Source organism: Mugil cephalus, chromosome 12, assembly GCF_022458985.1.
Source record: "Mugil cephalus isolate CIBA_MC_2020 chromosome 12, CIBA_Mcephalus_1.1, whole genome shotgun sequence".
Lineage (NCBI taxonomy): Eukaryota > Metazoa > Chordata > Actinopteri > Mugiliformes > Mugilidae > Mugil > Mugil cephalus.
The window spans coordinates 22478604-22498610 of record NC_061781.1 but is presented as its reverse complement, the minus strand read 5'-3'; the positions used below and the strand labels follow the sequence as shown (position 1 = coordinate 22498610).

The following is a 20007-nucleotide window of genomic DNA, read 5'->3' as shown; positions in this document are numbered from 1 at the left end:
GAACAGTAGCATGGTGTTCAATTTATGATATACTATGTAGCATGAATATAAAATGAAAGATCATCAGAAGCCACACTTACATCACTCTGAAGGTCATATGCTTGTCTGGCCTGGACCACGTCATTGGAGTCTGGAAGGCAGGTCCAGTTGTGCAGGCGAGTGATGTAGTTGGCGTGGTTGACTTGAATCTGGTTCTTCTTGGCCAGTTCAAAGGCCATCATGTCGACTGGCAGGTGGAACTTGGTCTTGGACCTGTTGAAGTCCTTCTTGTACAGAGCGTCACTAGCAATCTTGGCTGAGTTCAGAGCCAACATGAGGAGAGGGTCGTCCTGGACGCTGCGAGCTCCGATGTGGTGGCCGACCTGCTTACGGTATCCTGTCTTGTACTTGTACTAGATAAAAAAAAAAATGTCACAGTTACAACCAGTAGGACAAAATATTTTATTTTTTTGGCAGGCAAACTTTAACCTCCTAAGACCTGAGCTTTAGTTTGGTCCCCATCTTTAATTTCTGGGACCTAATCATCTTTGAACAGGAAGTAGTACTTTTTGAAAAAAACTATGTCCTCATAAGTGGACACTGTGATTATTTCATTATTTTTATTATAATAAAGTCACCCAATGTGTAACAAAATATTAAAACTGTTTATTTGAATACCTTGACATGGCTGTGCAAAACCAGAATAGCGAACAATGAAGTCACAACATCTTCAAACGAGTACTTGCTAATTAGCGACACTGTAGCTCGTTGCTATTAAATTTGTTAAATTTAAGCTCTTAATATAGGTTAATTAATCGTCTAGTGTGTGCATTACATCTGTCTAAATAATGCATGCTACTCACATCACTGGCAATGTCCCTGGAAGCCCTGGCTGCGATGATGGAAATGGCATCATTGCGCAGATCGTAACCCTTCTTCTTAGCGTCTTCATTAGCCTGTTTGTACTTTTTCTGTAAACAAACACAAACCACAAATATGAAGTACACAAATTTACCATTTAAATGTAATATGTAATACATTTAAACACCACAACTGTTTTTTCTCAACGTACCATGCTGAAGTTGACATTGTTAGCCTTGGCGAGAAGAACATCCATAGAATCTGGCATGATGTGGATCTTGGTCTTGTCATTCTCCCAGGCCTCAATGTAGGCTTTCTGCAGACACACAAACCAACATCGCGAGAATTTAACAACACCATGACCTGTGCAAGTATGTATTTTAACTAAATCCATACCATATTTATATATAGTTTATAGAGTTCTTAGAATGTGATTTCATACCTGGTTCATAACCTGGGCATTGGCCTTAGCCAACACCAAGGGCATGTGGTCAGTGTTCATCTTGAACTTGAAGTTGCTTGGGTGTTGACGATATTTTATTTCACTCAAGACCTCCCCAGCTTTCTTTGCCTTTTCAACATCCAGTGAGCCTATGGGCACCCATCCAATACCCTGCATCAGCCTCTGATCCTCTTTGTAAACAGCCTGAGGAAAAAAATATTAATCAAATTTTAAATAATGGTGAAAAAAATACATGTATACACATGGAGATACATAATACAGTTATATGCACCAATTAAATGCAAGGATTCATACTCACATCGCTCTGCAGGTTATATGCATGTCTGGCTAGGACCACATCGTTGGAGTCTGGCAGGCAGGTCCAGTTGTGCAGGCGGGTGATGTAGTTGGCGTGGTTGACTTGAATCTGGCATTTCTTGGCCAGTTCAAGACTCAGCATGTCCACTGGCAGGTTGAACTTGGTCTTGGACTTGTTGAAGTCCTTCTTGTACAGAGCGTCACTGGCGATCTTGGCTGAGTTCAGAGCCAACATGAGGAGAGGGTCGTCCTGGATGCTGCGAGCTCCGATGTGGTGACCAACTTGCTTACGGTATCCTGTCTTGTACTTGTACTAGATGAAAAAAAATGTACAAAATTACAACAGGTAGGACACCTTTAATTAATCATCTAGGGTGTGCATTACATCTGTCCAAATAAGGCATGTTAATTCTAAAAAAAAAAAAAATACTCACATCACTGGCAATGTCCCTGCATGCCCGGGCTGCGATGATGGAAATGGCATCATTGCGCAGATCGTAGCCCTTCTTCTTGGCATCTTCATTAGCCTGTTTGTACTTTTTCTGAAAAAAAGATCACACATAACATGCCATACATGTTAAATATGTAAACTTTGTATTAGAAGTGGGAAGGGGTCAAGGTGAGTATCTATTATTTGTTTGGATGTCAGATAAGATCATGATCGAATTACAATAAATTAAATCAACTAAAATGATTATTCAAAGCAAAATAATACAATAAAATTAGTAAATTAAAACAATAAATTTCACTGAACATGTAGTTGACTATCTAAAAAGTGATTTCACAAACCTGAATGGGCGACTATTCTAATAAACGATCCTTAGTAATGTAAGATTGCATTCAATCATATCACTCTGCCCTAAGTAACCCAAACATGAAAGCTGCTTAAATATTCAAACTGCTATACTTACCATGCTGAAGTTGACATTGTTTGCTTTGGCAAGAAGTATATCCATAGCATCAGGCATAATGTGGATCTTCGTCTTGTCCTTCTCCCAGTTATCAATATATGATTTCTGCAAGAGTGGAAAAATGCTTACTGACATTATGAACGAGGCAGATATCATGCAGTCAGAGTCATTGTGTATTATTTGCATTTAACAGACTCCCAGGATTGATGATTTCATACCTGGTTCATAACCTGAGCATTAGCCTTAGCCAACACCAAGGGCATGTCTTCAGTTGTGACCTTGAATTTGAAGTTGCTTGGGTGTTGACGATACTTTCTCTCGCTCAGGATCTCCCCAGCTTTCTTCACCTTCTCAACATCCAGTGAACCTATTGGCACCCATCCAATACCCTGCAACAACTTCATCTCCTCCTTGTAAACAGCCTGAACAAAACAATAAAGATGTGTTATTGTGAAAGTTTTCCCATAACTGATAAATGGTGACTTCCTCGAACATGACTTTTAAACACTTATACTCACATCACTCTGAATGTCATACGCGTGCCTGGCCTGGACCACGTCATTGGAGTCTGGAAGGCAGGTCCAGTTGTGCAGGCGAGTGATGTAGTTGGCATGGTTGACTTGAATCTGGTTCTTCTTGGCCAGTTCAAAGGCCATCATGTCGACTGGAAGGTGGAACTTGGTCTTGGACTGGTTGAAGTCCTTCTTGTACAGAGCGTCACTAGCAATCTTGGCTGAGTTCAGAGCCAACATGAGGAGAGGGTCGTCCTGGATGCTGCGAGCTCCGATGTGGTGGCCGACCTGCTTACGGTATCCTGTCTTGTACTTGTACTGCCAGTAAAGAACAAAATCTCTAATTAAAATGTTACGGTCACAGTGAAACCATTATACCAATAATAATGTACTTGTACATGCTGAACGTTTTAGCTGAAATTATTATTCATGCTTTTTGTAAAGAGTTGAAATTCAATTAATTTACATCGCTGGCAATGTCTCTGGTAGCCTTCGCTGCGATGATGGAAATGGCATCATTACGTAGGTCATATCCCTTCTTCTTGGCCTCTTCGTTGGCTTGCTTGTACGTATTCTGCATACAGGTAAAAATAAATACACATCAAGCATATTCTATAAACGGTTTGATTAAGTATGTTGATTCTAATACTGTGGCAGCAACTTACACAATTCTAAGGATATTTGAGAAGGACTCACCAAACTGTAGTTGACTTTATTTGCCTTGGCCAGTAAGATATCCATGGCATCAGGCATGAGGTGGATGGTAGTCTTGTCTTTCTCCCAGGCTTGAGTGTAAGCTTTCTGAAAAGTTAAATTATTTTTGTTCAGTTGCGATAGGCAACATACTGTATATTATTCACTATGCCGACGATGTGATATTATTTTTCACAGAAGAAACTTGCTTTTAACATATAAGAATTAAGAGATGGTCAGTATATGTTTAATACTACATCACACATATGTTTAATGAATTAGTTAAATTATCAACACTGGTTTTATCACTACTTTTAAAATTACTGTTGTTATCAGTATCTATTTTGTCCTTCAGTTACTGTATTTGCTAAACTGAACACTGAAATTGTATACATATTTGTTGTAAAAAATAAAAACAAAATGTTGGGAAGACAAAATTGATGATTTCATACCTTGTTCATTATGTCATTATTAGCCTTGGCCAGCGCCAGGGGCATGTCTTCGGTCGTGACTTTGAATTTGAAGTTGCTTGGGTGCTGGCGATACTTATATTCACTCAGGATCTCACCAGCTTTCTTCGCCTTCTCAACATCCAATGAACCTATTGGCACCCATCCAATACCCTTCAACATCTTCAGATCCTCCCTGTACACAGCCTGGAGAAAACAACAAGTTAGTTATGGCATGATATCCTCCACGTAACTCTCTAAAACAGTGGAAACTAAGTATATACTCACATCACTCTGTATGTCATATGCTTGTCTGGCCTGGACCACGTCATTGGAGTCTGGAAGGCAGGTCCAGTTGTGCAGGCGGGTGATGTAATTAGCATGGTTGACTTGAATCTGGTTCTTCTTGGCCAGTTCAAATGCCATCATGTCCACTGGCAGGTGGAACTTGGTCTTGGACTGGTTGAAGTCCTTCTTGTACAGAGCGTCACTAGCAATCTTGGCTGAGTTCAGAGCCAACATGAGGAGAGGGTCGTCCTGGATGCTGCGAGCTCCAATGTGGTGACCGACCTGCTTACGGTATCCCGTCTTGTACTTGTACTGTAGAAAGTAACAGTGAGAGTTTTAACAGCGGAACATGAGAAATTATATGTAGAGAAAGCTGTATAGCAAAGAAAATACACACAAACACTTACATCACTGGCAATAGCAGTGGAAGCCTTGGCTGCCTGGACTGCAATGGCATCAGCACGGAAATTATGGCCCTTTTTCTTGGACAGCTCATTATCAAGTTTGTACCGTTTCTGAAGAGACAAAATGAATAGTATCATAAAAGACTCCAGGTGTGTCTTTCAAATGAATGTTCTTGAATTAACACACCTCTTCCCGGCTGTCGGTCTCTGAGTCTGTAAATGTTATTACACTGTACCTCACTGTAGTTTTTCTTGTTTTCTCTGGCCAGAACAATGTCCATTGCGTCAGGCATGATGTGGATGGAAGTCTTGTCTTTTTCCCAGGCTTTTGTGTAAGATTGCTAAAAAAAAAAACAAACAAAGTGCGGCCCTTGGTTGAGCTTCACACAAAGAGAAAAAAAACATTTCAGTCAAATTCTTGACAAGTCATATCCAGTACCTTATCCATGACCTGGTTGTTGGCAGAGGCCAGCACCAAGTCCATAGAGTGCATGTCTTTGGTATATTTGAAGTTCCAGGGTTGCTGACGGTACTGCTTCTCATTGAGTGCCAGTCCAGCTGTTTTTGCTTTCTCAACATCCAACGATCCAATAGGAACCCATCCAATACCTCTGATGTAGTTTGTATACTCACTCTTGTACTGGTTCTGAGGGAGAATATAAACAAAAATTATTATTACTTTCCCAATGCAGCACAGCTACAGTAGTAGTACATGGAGCAGAGGAAAGTGTAAATGTGGGTATTTTACGTACATCACTGGCAATGAACTGCATGTGACGAGCCAATTCCAGGTTCATTGCATCGGGCAGCACTGTGTAGCGGGGGTTATGCTGCCTGTATCCAGCCATGGTCTGAGCAGCAGTTGCCTGCTTGGCATGGACCACACTTATCATGTCCACTGGGGAGTGATACTTCAGCTTGGACTTGTGGTAGTCCTTCTTGTAGTTCTTGTCACTCTGCAGTCTGGCAACCTCCATGTAGTGAACCAGCAGAGGATCGTCCTGGATGCTGCGGAAGCCAACATGGTGGCCTCTGGCCTTCTCATAAGCCAGCTTGTACTTGTACTGTATAAAAGAAGAGGTATGATGAATATCTTTAAAAAATACAATTGAATAATATTCAGAATTTCATAATCAGAATTTCCATTAGTGGTACATCATTTATCATTAGACTGCACTGTTACTGTATATAAAACAAATTTCTACAAATGTATTTTTTCAACACATTTTCATTTAAGACTTACGTCACTGGCAATTTTTGTACCAGACTTCGCAGCCACAATGGGGATGGCATCTGGTTTAAGGTTGTAGCCCTTGTTGGCCATTTCTACCACACCAGCTTTGTAAAGTTTCTGTAAAAGACACAAACAAAGACAAAAGAGAGTTTACATTCCCAAGCTGATTTTATTATCAATATGCAGTAATTCCTTTTGATGAATTCCCCTTACATTGCTCATGTTTAGAGCATTAGCCTTGGCCAGGACAATCTCAGGAGCATCTGGCATGACATGGACAGTCAGTTTGTCCTTCTCCCATGCTGCTGTGTAGGCTTTCTGTAAACAAATACGTTAGAAGATCAAATTAATTATAATGACTATATACAAAATTACTAACATCATTTTTGAGGCGCTGCACTTTAGAGGTAAAAAGGTCTCAACCTTGTTCATGATCTGGTTGTTGGCCGATGCCAGAGCCACATCCATGGAGTCCATCAGTTTGCTAAACTTGAAGTTGGATGGATGAGTGCGGTACTTGTGTTCACTCAGAATTTGACCGCCAACTTTAGCGGTCTCAACTGCAAGTGAACCAATAGGGACCCATCCAGTACCTCTGACATAGTTGTTCCAGTCTAACTTGTAGTTGAACTGAAAAGAAACAAAGGACCTCATGAATTAACAGACAATATTAGCTGGTGTCACCTGCCGTTAAAATCTTTATGTAATGATTGTGAGCACAACACACATCATTTCAAACTTACATCACTAGCATTGATGTTCATGGTGCGAGCAAGCTCGAGGTTCATGGCGTCAGGGAGGAGAAGATTACTGTGCTGGATCTTCCTGTATCCAGCCATGGTCTGAGCAGCAGAGGCCTGCTTGGCATGGACCACACTCATCATGTCCACTGGGGTGTGATACTTCAGCTTGGCCTTGTGGTAGTCCTTCTTGTAGTTCTTCTCACTCTGCATTTTAGCCACCTCCATGTAGTGAACCAGCAGGGGATCATCCTGGAGGCTGCGGAAGCCAACATGGTGGCCTCTGGCCTTCTCATAAGCCAGCTTGTACTTGTACTGTAATTAATAAACAGGGTGAATAAATATTTGTTTAGCATCTGTGTAGGTAATCAACTTTTTGGTTTGGAACAGGGATTTAGTTCCAACTTACATTACTGGCAATAGTTGTACCAGACTTGGCGGCCAAAATGGGGATGGCATCTGGTTTAAGGTTGTAGCCCTTGTTGGCCATTTCCACCACACCAGCTTTGTAAAGTTTCTGTAAAAGAAACATATGAACTTGTAAACTGATATTACCTGGACAGTGACAGAAAGGTCACAATATCCCATTGTGCATCCCATTTAAATGCCTTACATGGCTCATGTTTAGAGCATTAGCCTTGGCCAGGACAATCTCAGGAGCATCTGGCATGACGTGGACAGTCAGTTTGTCCTTCTCCCATGCTGCTGTGTAGGCTTTCTGTAAACAAAGCAATCAGAAAAACACCTATTACCAAGAGTAGCATTTATATTTTGTGACCCTGCATTATAGATTTGCGCATGCCGCACCTTGTTCATGATCTGGTTGTTGGCTGTCGCCAGAGCCAAATCCATGGAGTCCATCAGTTTGCTAAACTTGAAGTTGGATGGATGAGTGCGGTACTTGTGGTCACTCTGAATTTGACCGCCAACTTTAGCGGTCTCAACTGCAAGTGAACCAATAGGGACCCATCCAGTACCTCTGACATAGTTGTTCCAGTCAGATTTGTAATCACACTGAAAAAAATAAACAGAACAGGTGGTTATCATACACTAGTTCTGTTATTAAAATGAATAATAAAAAATAAAAAAAAAAATAGGAAAAATGTATGAGTTATACACACTAGATTTTCATTTCAAAGTTTTGATCTGAAAGAAAGAGTTCATGGGTGTGACTGTCACTGGTACTTACATCACTTGACTGGGTGTTCATGGTTCGGCACCGCTGCAGGTGCAAGTTGTCAGGAAGAAGGAAGTAGTTGTGGGGGACTTTTCTGTAACCAGCATATGTCTGAACAGCAGAGGCCTGCTTGGCATGGACCACACTCATCATGTCCACTGGGGTGTGATACTTCAGCTTGGCCTTGTGGTAGTCCTTCTTGTAGTTCTTCTCACTCTGCATTTTAGCCACCTCCATGTAGTGAACCAGCAGAGGATCATCCTGGAGGCTGCGGAAGCCAACGTGGTGGCCTCTGGTCTTCTCATACTCTTTCTTATATTGAACCTAAAAGAAAAAGGAATATAAAATATGTATGGATACACCATGGATGGAACAAATGCCGAATATCTGTATACAAAGTATAAATATTATTTATTACTGTTTTACATACATTGCTGGCAATATGTCTGCCTTGTTTGGCATGCAAGATGGAAATGGCATCAGGCTTCAAGTCGTATCCTTTGGCAATGTCTTCCAGCCACTTGTGCTTGTAGTGACTCTGCAAATAAACAGCGACATGTTATTAATTCCGGGGAATCATCTTCCTTTAATTTACTTAATTATCTGGCTGATAAAATAAATGTTTAGCTCTGATATTCATTACAATCTTCTGGGCTCAAACCTCGCTAAGAGACTGGGCGTTGAATTTAGCCTGGAGGAACTCAGGGCTGTCAGCTGGCAGATGATATGTGTGCATGAACTTCTCGCCAGAAGCTTTGTATGCAGTCTAGAAGAGAGGAGAGGAGAGGAGTGAATTTTAAAAGTATGCTTGAAGACAAAACTAAAGTAAAATAGACAAAGTCAAGTATTTTAATAAGGATAACAAAGTGCTGCATTTTCTGTGAAGGAGCGGTATTCTTACATTGTCCATCTGCTTGGAGTTGGTCATAGCCAAAACCATGTTCATGGCATCAGTCTTGCTTGTAAATTTGAGAGTGCTGGGATGCTGACGGTAGCCTCTCTCATCCAATGCATGTTTAGCAGCTTTGGCTTTCTCAACATCCAGAGAACCAATGGGGACCCAGCCAGCACCTCTATAGTAGTTGTTGTAATCTGATTTGTACACATTCTGTTGGAATAAAGAGAACATCAAATTGTAAAGCATGTATACAGCAGGCAAGCATAACACCACAGTAAAGTGAAAACATACATCACTCTGAATCTCCATCATGGTGCGACACCGCTGCAGGTGCATGTTGTCAGGAAGAAGCAGGAAGCTGTGAGGGATCTTCTTGTATCCAGCCATGGTCTGAACAGCGGAGGCGTGCTTGGCGTGAACGGCACTCATCATGTCCACTGGGGTGTGATACTTCAGCTTGGCCTTGTGGTAGTCCTTCTTGTAGTTCTTCTCACTCTGCATTTTAGCCACCTCCATGTAGTGAACTAGCAGGGGATCATCCTGGAGGCTGCGGAAGCCAACGTGGTGGCCTCTGGCCTTCTCATAGGCCAGCTTGTACTTGTACTGTATGAAAAAAGAGGTTAGATGAATATCAGGGGCATCACTAGGTTTTATGGACAGGGGAGGCATAGCCCCCCAGGAGATGCACTGGAGCGAACGTAGCGAACTCTGGCCATTTTATATTTCATTTGTCATCACAAAATTTGCAAAAAATAAATAAATAGCCCCCCGTAAAATAGGCCAAACGACGCCAGTGATGAATATCATTACAAAATACAGTAACATTTGAATAATATTAAGATTTGAATAATCACAACTTACATTACTGGCGATATCTCTTGAAGATTTTGCTGCAACAATGGGGATGGCGTCTCCCTTCACATGATGTCCTTTGAGCAGATCTTGACGATGAGAATAGGTGTAATAATTCTAAATGAAAAGGCAATCAGTTAGTTTTTATATGCACAATGACTGGGAAATATTACACATGAGCGTGTAACTAACCTGGCTGATGTTGACAGCGTTGTATCTGGCTTGCAACAGTTCAGGAGCATCAGCAGGGAGGTGGTAAGTGTGCATGAACTTCTCTCCGCTGGCTTTATACTCTTTCTGGATAATTACAATGAAGAGATGGATTTAAGTCCGTTCTGAAAAAGGAATTCACTCACCGAAATTATTTTATTTATATTTATTTTCCTCTTACTCACCATATTCATGATCTTGGCATTGTTCTTAGCCAGCTCCATGCCCATGGAGTCAGTGGAACTGGTGAATTTGAGGGTGTCAGGGTGCTGGCGATACTTTTTCTCATTGAGAGCTAATGCTGCAGTTTTGGCTCTTTCCACCTCAATGGAACCAATTGGAACCCAGCCAATTCCCTTGACCGAGGACTCATAATCCTGTTTATAGTTGTACTGGAAAATAAGAGAAATATATTTTTTTTTAAAAAGCGTCATTAGACCATCTTTTAGGGAAAGTATCTATCTAAATTACACCACAGATATCTCTAAGATCAGCAGTCCTTACATCACTGGAATTGAAGTTCATGTTGCGAGCAAGTTCCAGACTCATAGAGTCGGGCAGAAGACAGTATTTATGGTGATGCTGCTTGTAGCCAGCGTATGTCTGCACTGCTGAGGCATGTTTAGCATGGACCACACTCATCATGTCCACTGGGGTGTGATACTTCAGCTTGGCCTTGTGGTAGTCCTTCTTGTAGTTCTTGTCACTCTGCAGCCTGGCAACCTCCATGTAGTGAACCAGCAGAGGATCATCCTGGAGGCTGCGGAAGCCAACATGGTGGCCTCTGGCCTTCTCGTAAGCCTTTTTATACTGGACCTACGGGTTAAAGCACATATAGGATCTCAGATGATTTGCCATTTAAACAATTACGTGTTGCAGAAAGGTGCACAGTATATTTGCTGCATGGCGTGTTAAAAACAGTCAGAGAACTTACATCACTGGCAGCATGTCTAGCTGCTTTGGCAGCAACAATAGGGATGGCATCCGGCTTCAGGTCATAACCTTTAGCAATGATCTCCTGCCAGCCATGCTTGTAGTAGTTCTGAAATCACACATGAACAAACAGAAAAGATAAACCTTTAATTTCTATGTACCACAAATTACAGCTCCACGTGGGATTTATGGGAAATATATGGTTTATATAATAAACCTCTCAGTCTCAGTATCACCTTGCTGATGTTGTAGGCGTTGCACCTGGCCTGTTGGAACTCAGGAATATCGGGTGGCAGGGAGTACTTCTGATGGATCTCCTCAAGACCTTTCTTGTAGAACAACTACAAAGAAGGAAAGAAGTCACATGTGCTTTACTGTTCACAAGACAAAAACTAAAACAATCTTCTCAAAAGTGATCTTCACTCACATCACTCCTCTGGAGCTGGTTGACCTTGGACTGCAACATGACGGGATGGTCATCAATAGATGTGAAGGGGATTTTATCTGGATGTACTCTGTATTTTTTCTGAAAGAGACAAGCACATTAATCCATTATGGTAAAACTTACTTAAATATGTATATTCTCTAAATGTCAATACCGCAGTTTTTATGGTGACAGTGTGTCCAGGAATGCAATCCTGACAAACACATACCTCGCTGAGGATCCCAGCAGCATTCTTAGCCCTTTCCACGTCAATGGCGCCAAAGCTGACCCATGGGGAACCCTTGGTGAAGTTGTTGTAGTCCGACTTGTATTCGTTCTTTGATGTAGAAAAGCAAAAGTAATGACGTGAGCGAACACATAATTAATGTCATAGCAACTGTAAGCCATGATCAGTAGGATCTTGTCTACACTTACATCACTCTGGATGATGTTAGCCTTTTTGGCCAAGTCCAGCAGCACACTGTCGTAAGGCAGGAAGTAGTTGGGGTTGATTTTCCTGTAGCCAGCCATGCTGGCAATCCCCTGTGACTTCTTGGCTAATGTGACTGACATCATATCCAGAGGTGCGTGGTACTTGGTCTTTATCTTTTCATAGTCCTTTTTATATTCACGCTGTGGAGGACAAGACATCGTCCAAATAGTGTCCTTGTCCTTGTTCTCAACTTTGATAATTTTATAGATAATAGAGATAATGACTTACATCACTCTGGATTTTAGCCACGTGAACAGAGTGTAAGATCTTGGGATCGTCGTTAATGCTAAGGGCTCCAACCATCTGCCCCTTGTTCTTCTCATACTCTTTTTTATATTTAACCTATAAAGATGAACAAAATGTGACTCAGGAGTAAATTATTAAAATTATAGAGCAAGCAAGAAATTGTGAAAACATGATAGGGTATCACACTTACATCACTGGCGATATTCGTGTGAGCGCGGGCAGCAAGGATCGAGATGGTGTCGCCCTTGATCTCAAACTTTTTCGCTTTGGTTTTCTCCCAATCGTACTTGTAGCAGTTCTTTAAGGAGAAAATCACAACAGTCAGGAAACTGAAAGCAGACAGCGCTCAAATTTTTATTTTTTTTACTGAAATTAGCAGTTACTCACATCACTGAGGTTAAAAGCGTTGACTCTGGACTGGATGAAGAAGGGATAGTCTGGGGGCAGGTGTGACTTGAACTTAATTTCCTCGTACTTCGCCTTGTAGTTTAACTGCAAAAAGAACAGAGTGATAACATTAGTTCCTTTTCTATTTTCGGAGTATTTCTCCAGGTTGCACATAGTGAATTTTAAGATATTTGTTCAGGTAAAGTGTTGTTAGATTTTCTGTCACTGGAGGGCAGTAGAGCATCGGATGCGCTCAATCTGAGAGGCGTAGACGCTCCATCCCCTGCCTCCCCAGCCCCTCACTGATCAGAGGGTTTATTCTGGGCCAACTGAATGCTTGTTTCTATTTATACTACAGAGAAATGGCTCTCCAGTTTCCATGGTGCCCATAGAAAGAAAGACAGCTGGGCTATGTGGATGATTGGGCACATTTAAAGGTGATCTGCATATGCAGGAGAATTTGATCTACAGCGTTAGGGCCATGATTGTAGCAATTTAAGTCAATAAACGGAGAATGTAAAAAAAATAATTACATTGACATCAAGCTCATATGAACCTTTTTCATGATATCCAAGCAAGAGCAACCTTGTAGGGCTAATTTACTGTACATTATAATGCATTTTGATTTAACACGGAAGAAGAGGCCATCCAAAATGTGGTACTTACGTCACTTAGCTGTTTGGCGTTGATGGCGGCTTGAACCAAGACTGGTGAATCTACCACTTGTGTAAATTTCACTTTGTCTGGATGTAACTTGTAAGCTTTCTGAAAACCATAAGATAGTAATAAAAAAACACATGTAAGAATACTAAAATTATATCAACACAAATCTTTTTTTTTGTGTGTGTGCGTGTCTTATTAGTCATGACTACTCACATCTTTGCACTGCTCAAGCTTCTTTGTAGCTTCGTATTCAGGCGTAATTGTTTGAGGGAAGAAGCATCTGGTTTTTATATCTTCATATTCAGATTTATATAATTGCTGTGAGGGGGAAATGTGTAAATTGTAAGGAAACACACAATGGCCACACAATGAAATAATACTAATACAAAAAAAATAGAATAGAAAAATAAAAAGAACACGACAATTTACCTCATTCTTCATTTCCTCCATTTTCTGGCAGTGGAGCATATAGAGGTCTTCATAGCTGCCGATGTAGTGGCCCTTCACCTCATTGTCATACTTATCTTTGTAATGGGCCTGAAATTAGGAAGAACAAAAAGTATTTCAAACCAGAAAAAAAAAAAAAAAACTTCACGTAATTTACATAAAAGAAAGAATTTGTAATGACTGAGCATACTTACATCAGTGAACTTTTTGAGTACGGAGTCCATCTGAAACTTGGGCGTGTCACAGTAGTTGATGCTGAATCCCCTGGATTTCTCATAGCTAGCCTTATAGACTTTCTGCAAGTGAATATGAGAAGAAAGAAGGAGAAGAAAAGGGGGGGAAAAATAAAAGCTTAAGAAATGCATGTCCAGTTGCATAAATACACTGCATGTTATGACACAGAACGCAAAGAAAACGGCAAAATGAAAAACATTAAGGTTAAATTAATTAGATCCTTATGTTTTCAGCTGATTCACTGTATGCAAAAAGTGACTTCTAATAAAACTGATATTACAATTCACATAGATGACACTGTTTCAGAAGTCACTTTATCCTTTAAGTCAGGGGATGTTTTTCAGGTCAAGGACCCCCTACCTACTATATGTGTTCTATACTAAACTAGTGCCATTTATAAATATACATTATTATTATTATCATTTTGCATTCAATAGTAATTTAATAATATTAATTATTTTCTTTATCGGACAATTTTATATATACACAATTATTTTCTTGACAGCTTTAACTTTAAACACAGCTAAATACTAACATCATAAAATATGTTGGATTTTTGTTAATGTGTATTTAAAGAAATTTAAATTTGTGGGGCAAAATTGTGGGGAAAATTAAAAAAATATATATATATAACAAATATCTAATCAACCAAAAATTTTGCGACCTCCCTGCAGTACCTCTGCTGTACTGCAGGAGACCCTTGTTGAAGACCCATGCTTTAAGCTGCAGTACCTTAGAAGTCTCCCTTCTCAAGGAGAGACTAGAAATGCTAAACTACAGTACTAAATTTGTTTTCCTTTGGTTATCTTTCTTAAATTCCTCTCTACACAGGCCTCTTCAGGTAACCTACATCACTGAGGATGGTGCCGGCGTATCTGAGCTGTCTCAGGAGAGGATTCTCCGTGGCGGGAAGCGTGTTGTAGTCGGACGTTGCTTTCGTCTTCTCATAGTCCTTCTTGTATTGGACCTAAAACCAGAAACATATCGGAGTGAAAAGACATGAAACTGCGTTGATGATTCACGGTGCATGTTTGCATTGTGCGTGCGACGGTGTGGGTGGCTATGAGGTACGCTGGAACTGAAAAAGGCCTCTTCACACTGTTTTTGCGTATTGTTTTTGTGTAGCGGTGAATGTACACGCTGAGAATTTCTGCAGCCACACAAATGGAGATCTCTCAGTCATGCAGTGTGTCCCTGCGTCAGAGCGGACCGTTGACTCACGCTCCTCTCTCAGACTCGGGTCAACTCTCTGTCGTGTCTTCCACATGAGACAGGGCCTATAAAAATACTCTGATACCTTCGTGTTGGGGCATGTTTGTGCGCTCACCTCACTAGCAGCGATGCGAGCCTTCTTGTTTGTGGAGTAAACGGGCGTGTCTGTTTGCATGAAATAAATTTGGTCTTTTATTTCCTCGTATTGTTGCGTGTATTTTCTCTGAAAAGAGGACGTACACAACAGTTAGAGATGGGAAAACGCACAAATTAAAAGTCATTGCATGATGATCCTGTCCTTTGCGTCGGTGAGCTCTTACATTGCTGAGGTTGTCCATTGCGACCCTGGCAATGGCCACGTCGAAGTAGGGCGTCTCGCACCACTGACCCTTCACATTTTTATTGTAATCTTCCTTGTATTTGAGCTGTGGGAGAACAAATGACCAAAAGGAAACGTGTTATTTTAGCAGAGCAGATCCACAAATATCTCCATATGTTTATTAGAACACATTAGGAATGATGGGAATCCTTTGAACCTATTGTTAGCCTCTCCTTTCCAGATTAGAGCGGCTACTAATATCAGGAAGCAGGTGGTGGGTTATCCCCAGCAGTGACTGAGGGCCCTGGTTAGGTGTGAAGGACAGTTTTGAACCTCTAAAGTTCCTATTTCCTGAGAAGCTTTGACATCTCCTGAGTGAGAGAAGTAAAATTCCCACATATATGTTTGTTGTTGGGGACTGCGGATGAAATTTAGCATGTAATGCTAATTTACAATACATTGTGTATGTACAGTCCATTAATATGCACTGTCCCAACAAAATAAATCAATAAAATAAAAATAAAAAAACGACCAAAACAACCAAAGCAAGAAAAAGTAAAGAAATTTGAACAACTGATGGAGAAGGAGTGGGACTAGATACCTTTTTGAATATATTGCATGTTTCTTTCTTCTATTTTTTTTAACATAAATCTCAAACAGTTTAATTGCGCTCTACTCACGTCACTGCGCTGATGGGCGACTCTCCTAGCCAGCTCCACTTCGGGAGGATCGGCCAAGGAGGTGTACTTGGCCTTGCGCTCATCGTGGCCCTTCTTGTAGTGAATCTGCGGAGGGAAGCACACGACAGCGGGAAAATTTACAGACGTGGTTAATTCTACGGCATCGATACGTGACCTCATTGATTTCCCTGCACCAGCAAAAAAACAAGAAGAAGAAGAAGAAGTGTTTTTTAATTGCTTTGGTGGTTGAGTGGAAAATGCTATTTATGATACGTCAGAATCAGCACAAACAAATGGAGCATAAAAGAAAAAAATTAAAGCATGATAAAACAAACATGATAAATCACAGCTGACCTGATTTTTTTTTTTTCTAAGTGTTGGATCACCATGTTTTTATCATGTATTGCAGCTGAGCCGTGTGTATTGATGGTGAGTTCAGCTTACATCACTGAGGACCTCCTGAGCCTTGGCCACCCTGCGCAGCTCAGGGCTGTCAGAGTAAGGGTAGTACATCGTCTTCTCTTCATCCCAGGCCTCCGTGTAAAGTTTCTAAAAAAGGTGCAAAGTCATCAATAAGAAGTTTATTCTTACAACAACTGTTTTTTTTTTTTTTTTTTGGTTTGTTTTTGGGGTCACGTTGGACCTACTTTGCTGTAGTTAGCAGCATTCTTCACAGCCAGAACCAGCTCAGGAGCATCGGGAGGGAGAAGGTACCGGTCCTTAGTCTCATCCCACTTCTGCCTGTACAGGACCTATGAGAGATAAACGACAACAACAACAACAACAGCGTTAACGATATATATTTATTCATTTATTCAGCCTTTGCGTATTGGTGTCAGTTCAGGTAGCTTACCTTGCTGATCAGTTCGGACACTCGCTTGACGTGGGCGATCTCCTTGGCCTCGCCGTCGTACATGCTGGTGGTCCGAGCCTTATTCCCCTCCATGCGGTATTTAACCTGAAGGCCACATGTGTTTGAGTGAGTGAGTTGTTTTACTCGTTTTATTCAGAATTTGTTTAATAATTTTTGTATTTTATTAGTATTTTAACTTTCTCTTTTGAATAATACCTTTTTGCAATATTTTGTATGTACTTCTGTTTTTGCACTAAAAAGGAGAAGCTCTTCAATCTTGTATTACATTGCCTAATGACAATAAAGGGCATCCCATTCTGTTCTATTCTTAAACTTTGGGATAAAACTAGAAGGACAGTCCTGAGGAGCACGGTACCTCACTAAGCTGCTCCTGGGCCTTCCTGATGCGGATCATCTCAGGGGTCTCAGTGCTGAGAGCCGGAGGAGTCCCTCTGGACAGGTCATAAGCCTTCCGGTACATATTCTGAATGCAGGGGAAACAGATAAAATGATCACACACACAAAGAAGGAAATATAAGACATCTGGAAGACAAACTATCGGCTGGTGTTGGGTTGATTTTCGGCTCAGACTTGTTCCTTACGTGGCTGAACTGCTCCAGCATCTTCTGGCTGTGGGCCAGGTATGGAGTCATGAACTTGGAAGTGTCCACCTTGACCTTCTTCCTGACTTTCCTGGTGGGCAGTCCAGACTGGAGGAGGACAGAGGTGAAATGCAGTTAACTTTCTGACTAACAAAGATAAATAAACATAAAGAAAGGTAGAAATAACAGTGTGGCATTGTCGTGGTAGAACAAGAGCCTCTTAGCGAACTGATGTTACTTCTCTAAGTCTGCAATAAAACCCATGACTGTACTTACTCACCTTCGATAACTGGAGCACTAATTTATTCTACATGGAAGTGAGTGAGTGAGAGTAATGGAGTTACTGAAATCATGCTGAACGAGGGGTGACTGAAGGAGAGACAAACACAAGGCAAGAGGAGAGGGGGGGAAGCTGAATAACAGGTAGCTTCTACGATAAATGTGAGACCAATGTGCTGCATGCATTATTACAGCCTCAGCAACAGGATACAGGACAGTAACTCATCTGGTGACTGAGAAGCAAAATTACAACAGCTCTGCTTATTACATATTATTCTGGTTCATGCTTTGCTTTAACTGCTTTCTAATGTAGCTGTAAAGGCCCTGAAACAAAAGTGGCATCTTATCACGTACGTTCATGCAGACAAGTGGGCGGAGCCAGCGTAAGACAAAAGGACAACAAAGGGTACCCCCGGCCCATTGAACTGTCGCGCCTTGGGAGGAGGTGTTTTACCTGAAAGACCTGAGTCTTGTGCTCAGTGACAGTCGTCGATGTAGTCTGCGCAACATATTACAAATATAGGAAACACTCTGTTTTCAAAACAAGTTATGGGAGAAACAGCAAAGTATTTTTTTTTCCTTTTTGTGGATTGAGGGTGATTTTTCCACAGCTCTGGTGTTCCATCCATCCATCCATCCATCCATCCCTCCCTCCCTCCATCCGTCCACCACTAGCTGCTAGCCTCTCACCATCTGGGATTTTTGTTGTAACTTGTTGTTATAAAGTCCACTCAAACAGAAGGCTACAATCCCCAGAGGTCACTACAGCATGATGTAATTTCTAGCTAAGCTTGTATCATACAAAAGATAAAGTCGTATTAATATCCTTGGCGCTATTTGAGCCCGACGGCTCTAAATCTTTGATCCTCTCGCCGAGTCTATAAACACCAGACGCTCACATGACAATAATTCTATTCTCATTCGTCATTTCGTAGATCATTGCTCCCGTTATCAGTTGCTACAGCACAGCGGTGGTACACAAACTCATTTGGACAGCTTGATAATCTCCACGTCTGTTCGCTTGCAGCCTTTTGTGGGTTTATGGGATTGGTTCACCCAGATTACAAAAAGATTTACCCCCCATTTAATGGAATCGGTTCAATTCTGGTTTAGAATTTAGCTCTTTGAAAATCTACTTTTTATTGGTAAAAATTGTTTAAAATAGTTTACATATGATCTCTATTGTCTTAAACTTGCAAATAAAAGAGACAGGTTTTATTATTTGTATGAATAATACCATTGGCCGTGCTTTTCCAATCATTCCCACACTGGAATATGTACTGTTCCATGAATAGGATTCCTAACTTGCAGCCTGCCTGAAATACACTTCCCTCCAGTAGGTCAGAGAAACTTTTTATAGGTAGATAAACTGGTACATTATGATCCTTCAAACATACCTGAAATCTATGAACAACCAGAGCTGAGCGAAAGAACATCTCAATCATTTTAACCAACATGTGTGAGAGGCTTCAATATCTGCATCGATCAGACAGGAGAGAACCATAGTCGTAGAACCGTGTATCTCTGCGCTTTCACTTTCCCTAAGAAAAATTCTAGCTCTGTGGCGTTAACATCGTCCAGGCTGTCAGAAAGACTCTCTCTTCCTTTCTTTCTTTCTACATCTTCCTCCACTCCATCTCTCTGCCAATGTGCTGCAGAAGTTCACTTCTAAATTTGTCTGAAAGCCAGACATGGACTCTACACTCCACCCTGTTGAAGTTGGGTCATTTTTTTTAAGCTAAGAGGGAAAAAATATAGAGTAGATGGTTATAAAAGACAAATGATCATTACTGATTTCTAACTTCTTGTGACTGTGTGTTTCTTAATATATAAGGCCTGAGCAGGACTATGTTTCTCCCCATTCTGTAGATTAAATACGAAGCCGTCTCACTTCTTTCTGAGAACAAATGCAATTTTTCTCCACAGTATAGATGAAAGTACTAGTGAAACCAGAGTGTATTGATTTTTCCACGTATCCCACCTCCCAAACGATTTACATCTTTGCAGTAAAGATGGTAAATCTCTTCCAAAATGTTGATATGTTATATTGGAGGTAAATGGTTTAAATAAACAACAATTTGTTGACGTATTATGTCACGACACCATTCGGCCTCCCCTATAAGATATCAGCAATATTAAGAATGAACAAATACGAGGTTAACTTTAATCCTATTTCACCAGGAAATATGGGACTAAGTGTTAGCCTTCTGTTTTCACTCTTCCATCGGACACTGGCACAGTGTGACACCACAGTATTTCATACACAA

At 41.0% G+C, this 20007-nt stretch overlaps 1 protein-coding gene across 5 annotated transcripts in view; it reads right to left on the bottom strand.

Moving 5' to 3' along the window:
- Window positions 1-20007, bottom strand: part of neb (nebulin) — a 61894-nt gene that overhangs the window by 39941 nt on the left and 1946 nt on the right. For all 5 annotated transcript variants that reach the window (XM_047601527.1, XM_047601528.1, XM_047601530.1 and 2 more), the window contains exons 4-58: window positions 18195-18239; window positions 17462-17569; window positions 17236-17343; window positions 16860-16964; window positions 16654-16758; window positions 16451-16555; window positions 16007-16111; window positions 15328-15432; window positions 15123-15230; window positions 14646-14762; window positions 13756-13857; window positions 13544-13651; window positions 13328-13432; window positions 13118-13216; window positions 12452-12556; window positions 12255-12362; window positions 12047-12160; window positions 11761-11958; window positions 11555-11662; window positions 11329-11427; window positions 11138-11242; window positions 10903-11010; window positions 10473-10784; window positions 10154-10360; window positions 9951-10055; window positions 9768-9875; window positions 9198-9509; window positions 8910-9116; window positions 8670-8774; window positions 8439-8546; window positions 8021-8332; window positions 7639-7845; window positions 7445-7549; window positions 7241-7348; window positions 6835-7146; window positions 6515-6721; window positions 6305-6409; window positions 6101-6208; window positions 5610-5921; window positions 5297-5503; window positions 5094-5198; window positions 4861-4968; window positions 4454-4765; window positions 4169-4372; window positions 3720-3824; window positions 3490-3597; window positions 3030-3341; window positions 2730-2933; window positions 2512-2616; window positions 2035-2142; window positions 1602-1913; window positions 1283-1486; window positions 1052-1156; window positions 843-950; window positions 81-392 (exon numbers count right to left, since the gene is read on the bottom strand). In XM_047601527.1, coding sequence (XP_047457483.1) covers window positions 81-392; window positions 843-950; window positions 1052-1156; window positions 1283-1486; window positions 1602-1913; window positions 2035-2142; window positions 2512-2616; window positions 2730-2933; window positions 3030-3341; window positions 3490-3597; window positions 3720-3824; window positions 4169-4372; window positions 4454-4765; window positions 4861-4968; window positions 5094-5198; window positions 5297-5503; window positions 5610-5921; window positions 6101-6208; window positions 6305-6409; window positions 6515-6721; window positions 6835-7146; window positions 7241-7348; window positions 7445-7549; window positions 7639-7845; window positions 8021-8332; window positions 8439-8546; window positions 8670-8774; window positions 8910-9116; window positions 9198-9509; window positions 9768-9875; window positions 9951-10055; window positions 10154-10360; window positions 10473-10784; window positions 10903-11010; window positions 11138-11242; window positions 11329-11427; window positions 11555-11662; window positions 11761-11958; window positions 12047-12160; window positions 12255-12362; window positions 12452-12556; window positions 13118-13216; window positions 13328-13432; window positions 13544-13651; window positions 13756-13857; window positions 14646-14762; window positions 15123-15230; window positions 15328-15432; window positions 16007-16111; window positions 16451-16555; window positions 16654-16758; window positions 16860-16964; window positions 17236-17343; window positions 17462-17569; window positions 18195-18239 — 8529 coding nt within the window. The remainder of the gene's footprint in view (window positions 1-80; window positions 393-842; window positions 951-1051; window positions 1157-1282; window positions 1487-1601; window positions 1914-2034; window positions 2143-2511; window positions 2617-2729; window positions 2934-3029; window positions 3342-3489; window positions 3598-3719; window positions 3825-4168; window positions 4373-4453; window positions 4766-4860; window positions 4969-5093; window positions 5199-5296; window positions 5504-5609; window positions 5922-6100; window positions 6209-6304; window positions 6410-6514; window positions 6722-6834; window positions 7147-7240; window positions 7349-7444; window positions 7550-7638; window positions 7846-8020; window positions 8333-8438; window positions 8547-8669; window positions 8775-8909; window positions 9117-9197; window positions 9510-9767; window positions 9876-9950; window positions 10056-10153; window positions 10361-10472; window positions 10785-10902; window positions 11011-11137; window positions 11243-11328; window positions 11428-11554; window positions 11663-11760; window positions 11959-12046; window positions 12161-12254; window positions 12363-12451; window positions 12557-13117; window positions 13217-13327; window positions 13433-13543; window positions 13652-13755; window positions 13858-14645; window positions 14763-15122; window positions 15231-15327; window positions 15433-16006; window positions 16112-16450; window positions 16556-16653; window positions 16759-16859; window positions 16965-17235; window positions 17344-17461; window positions 17570-18194; window positions 18240-20007) is intronic.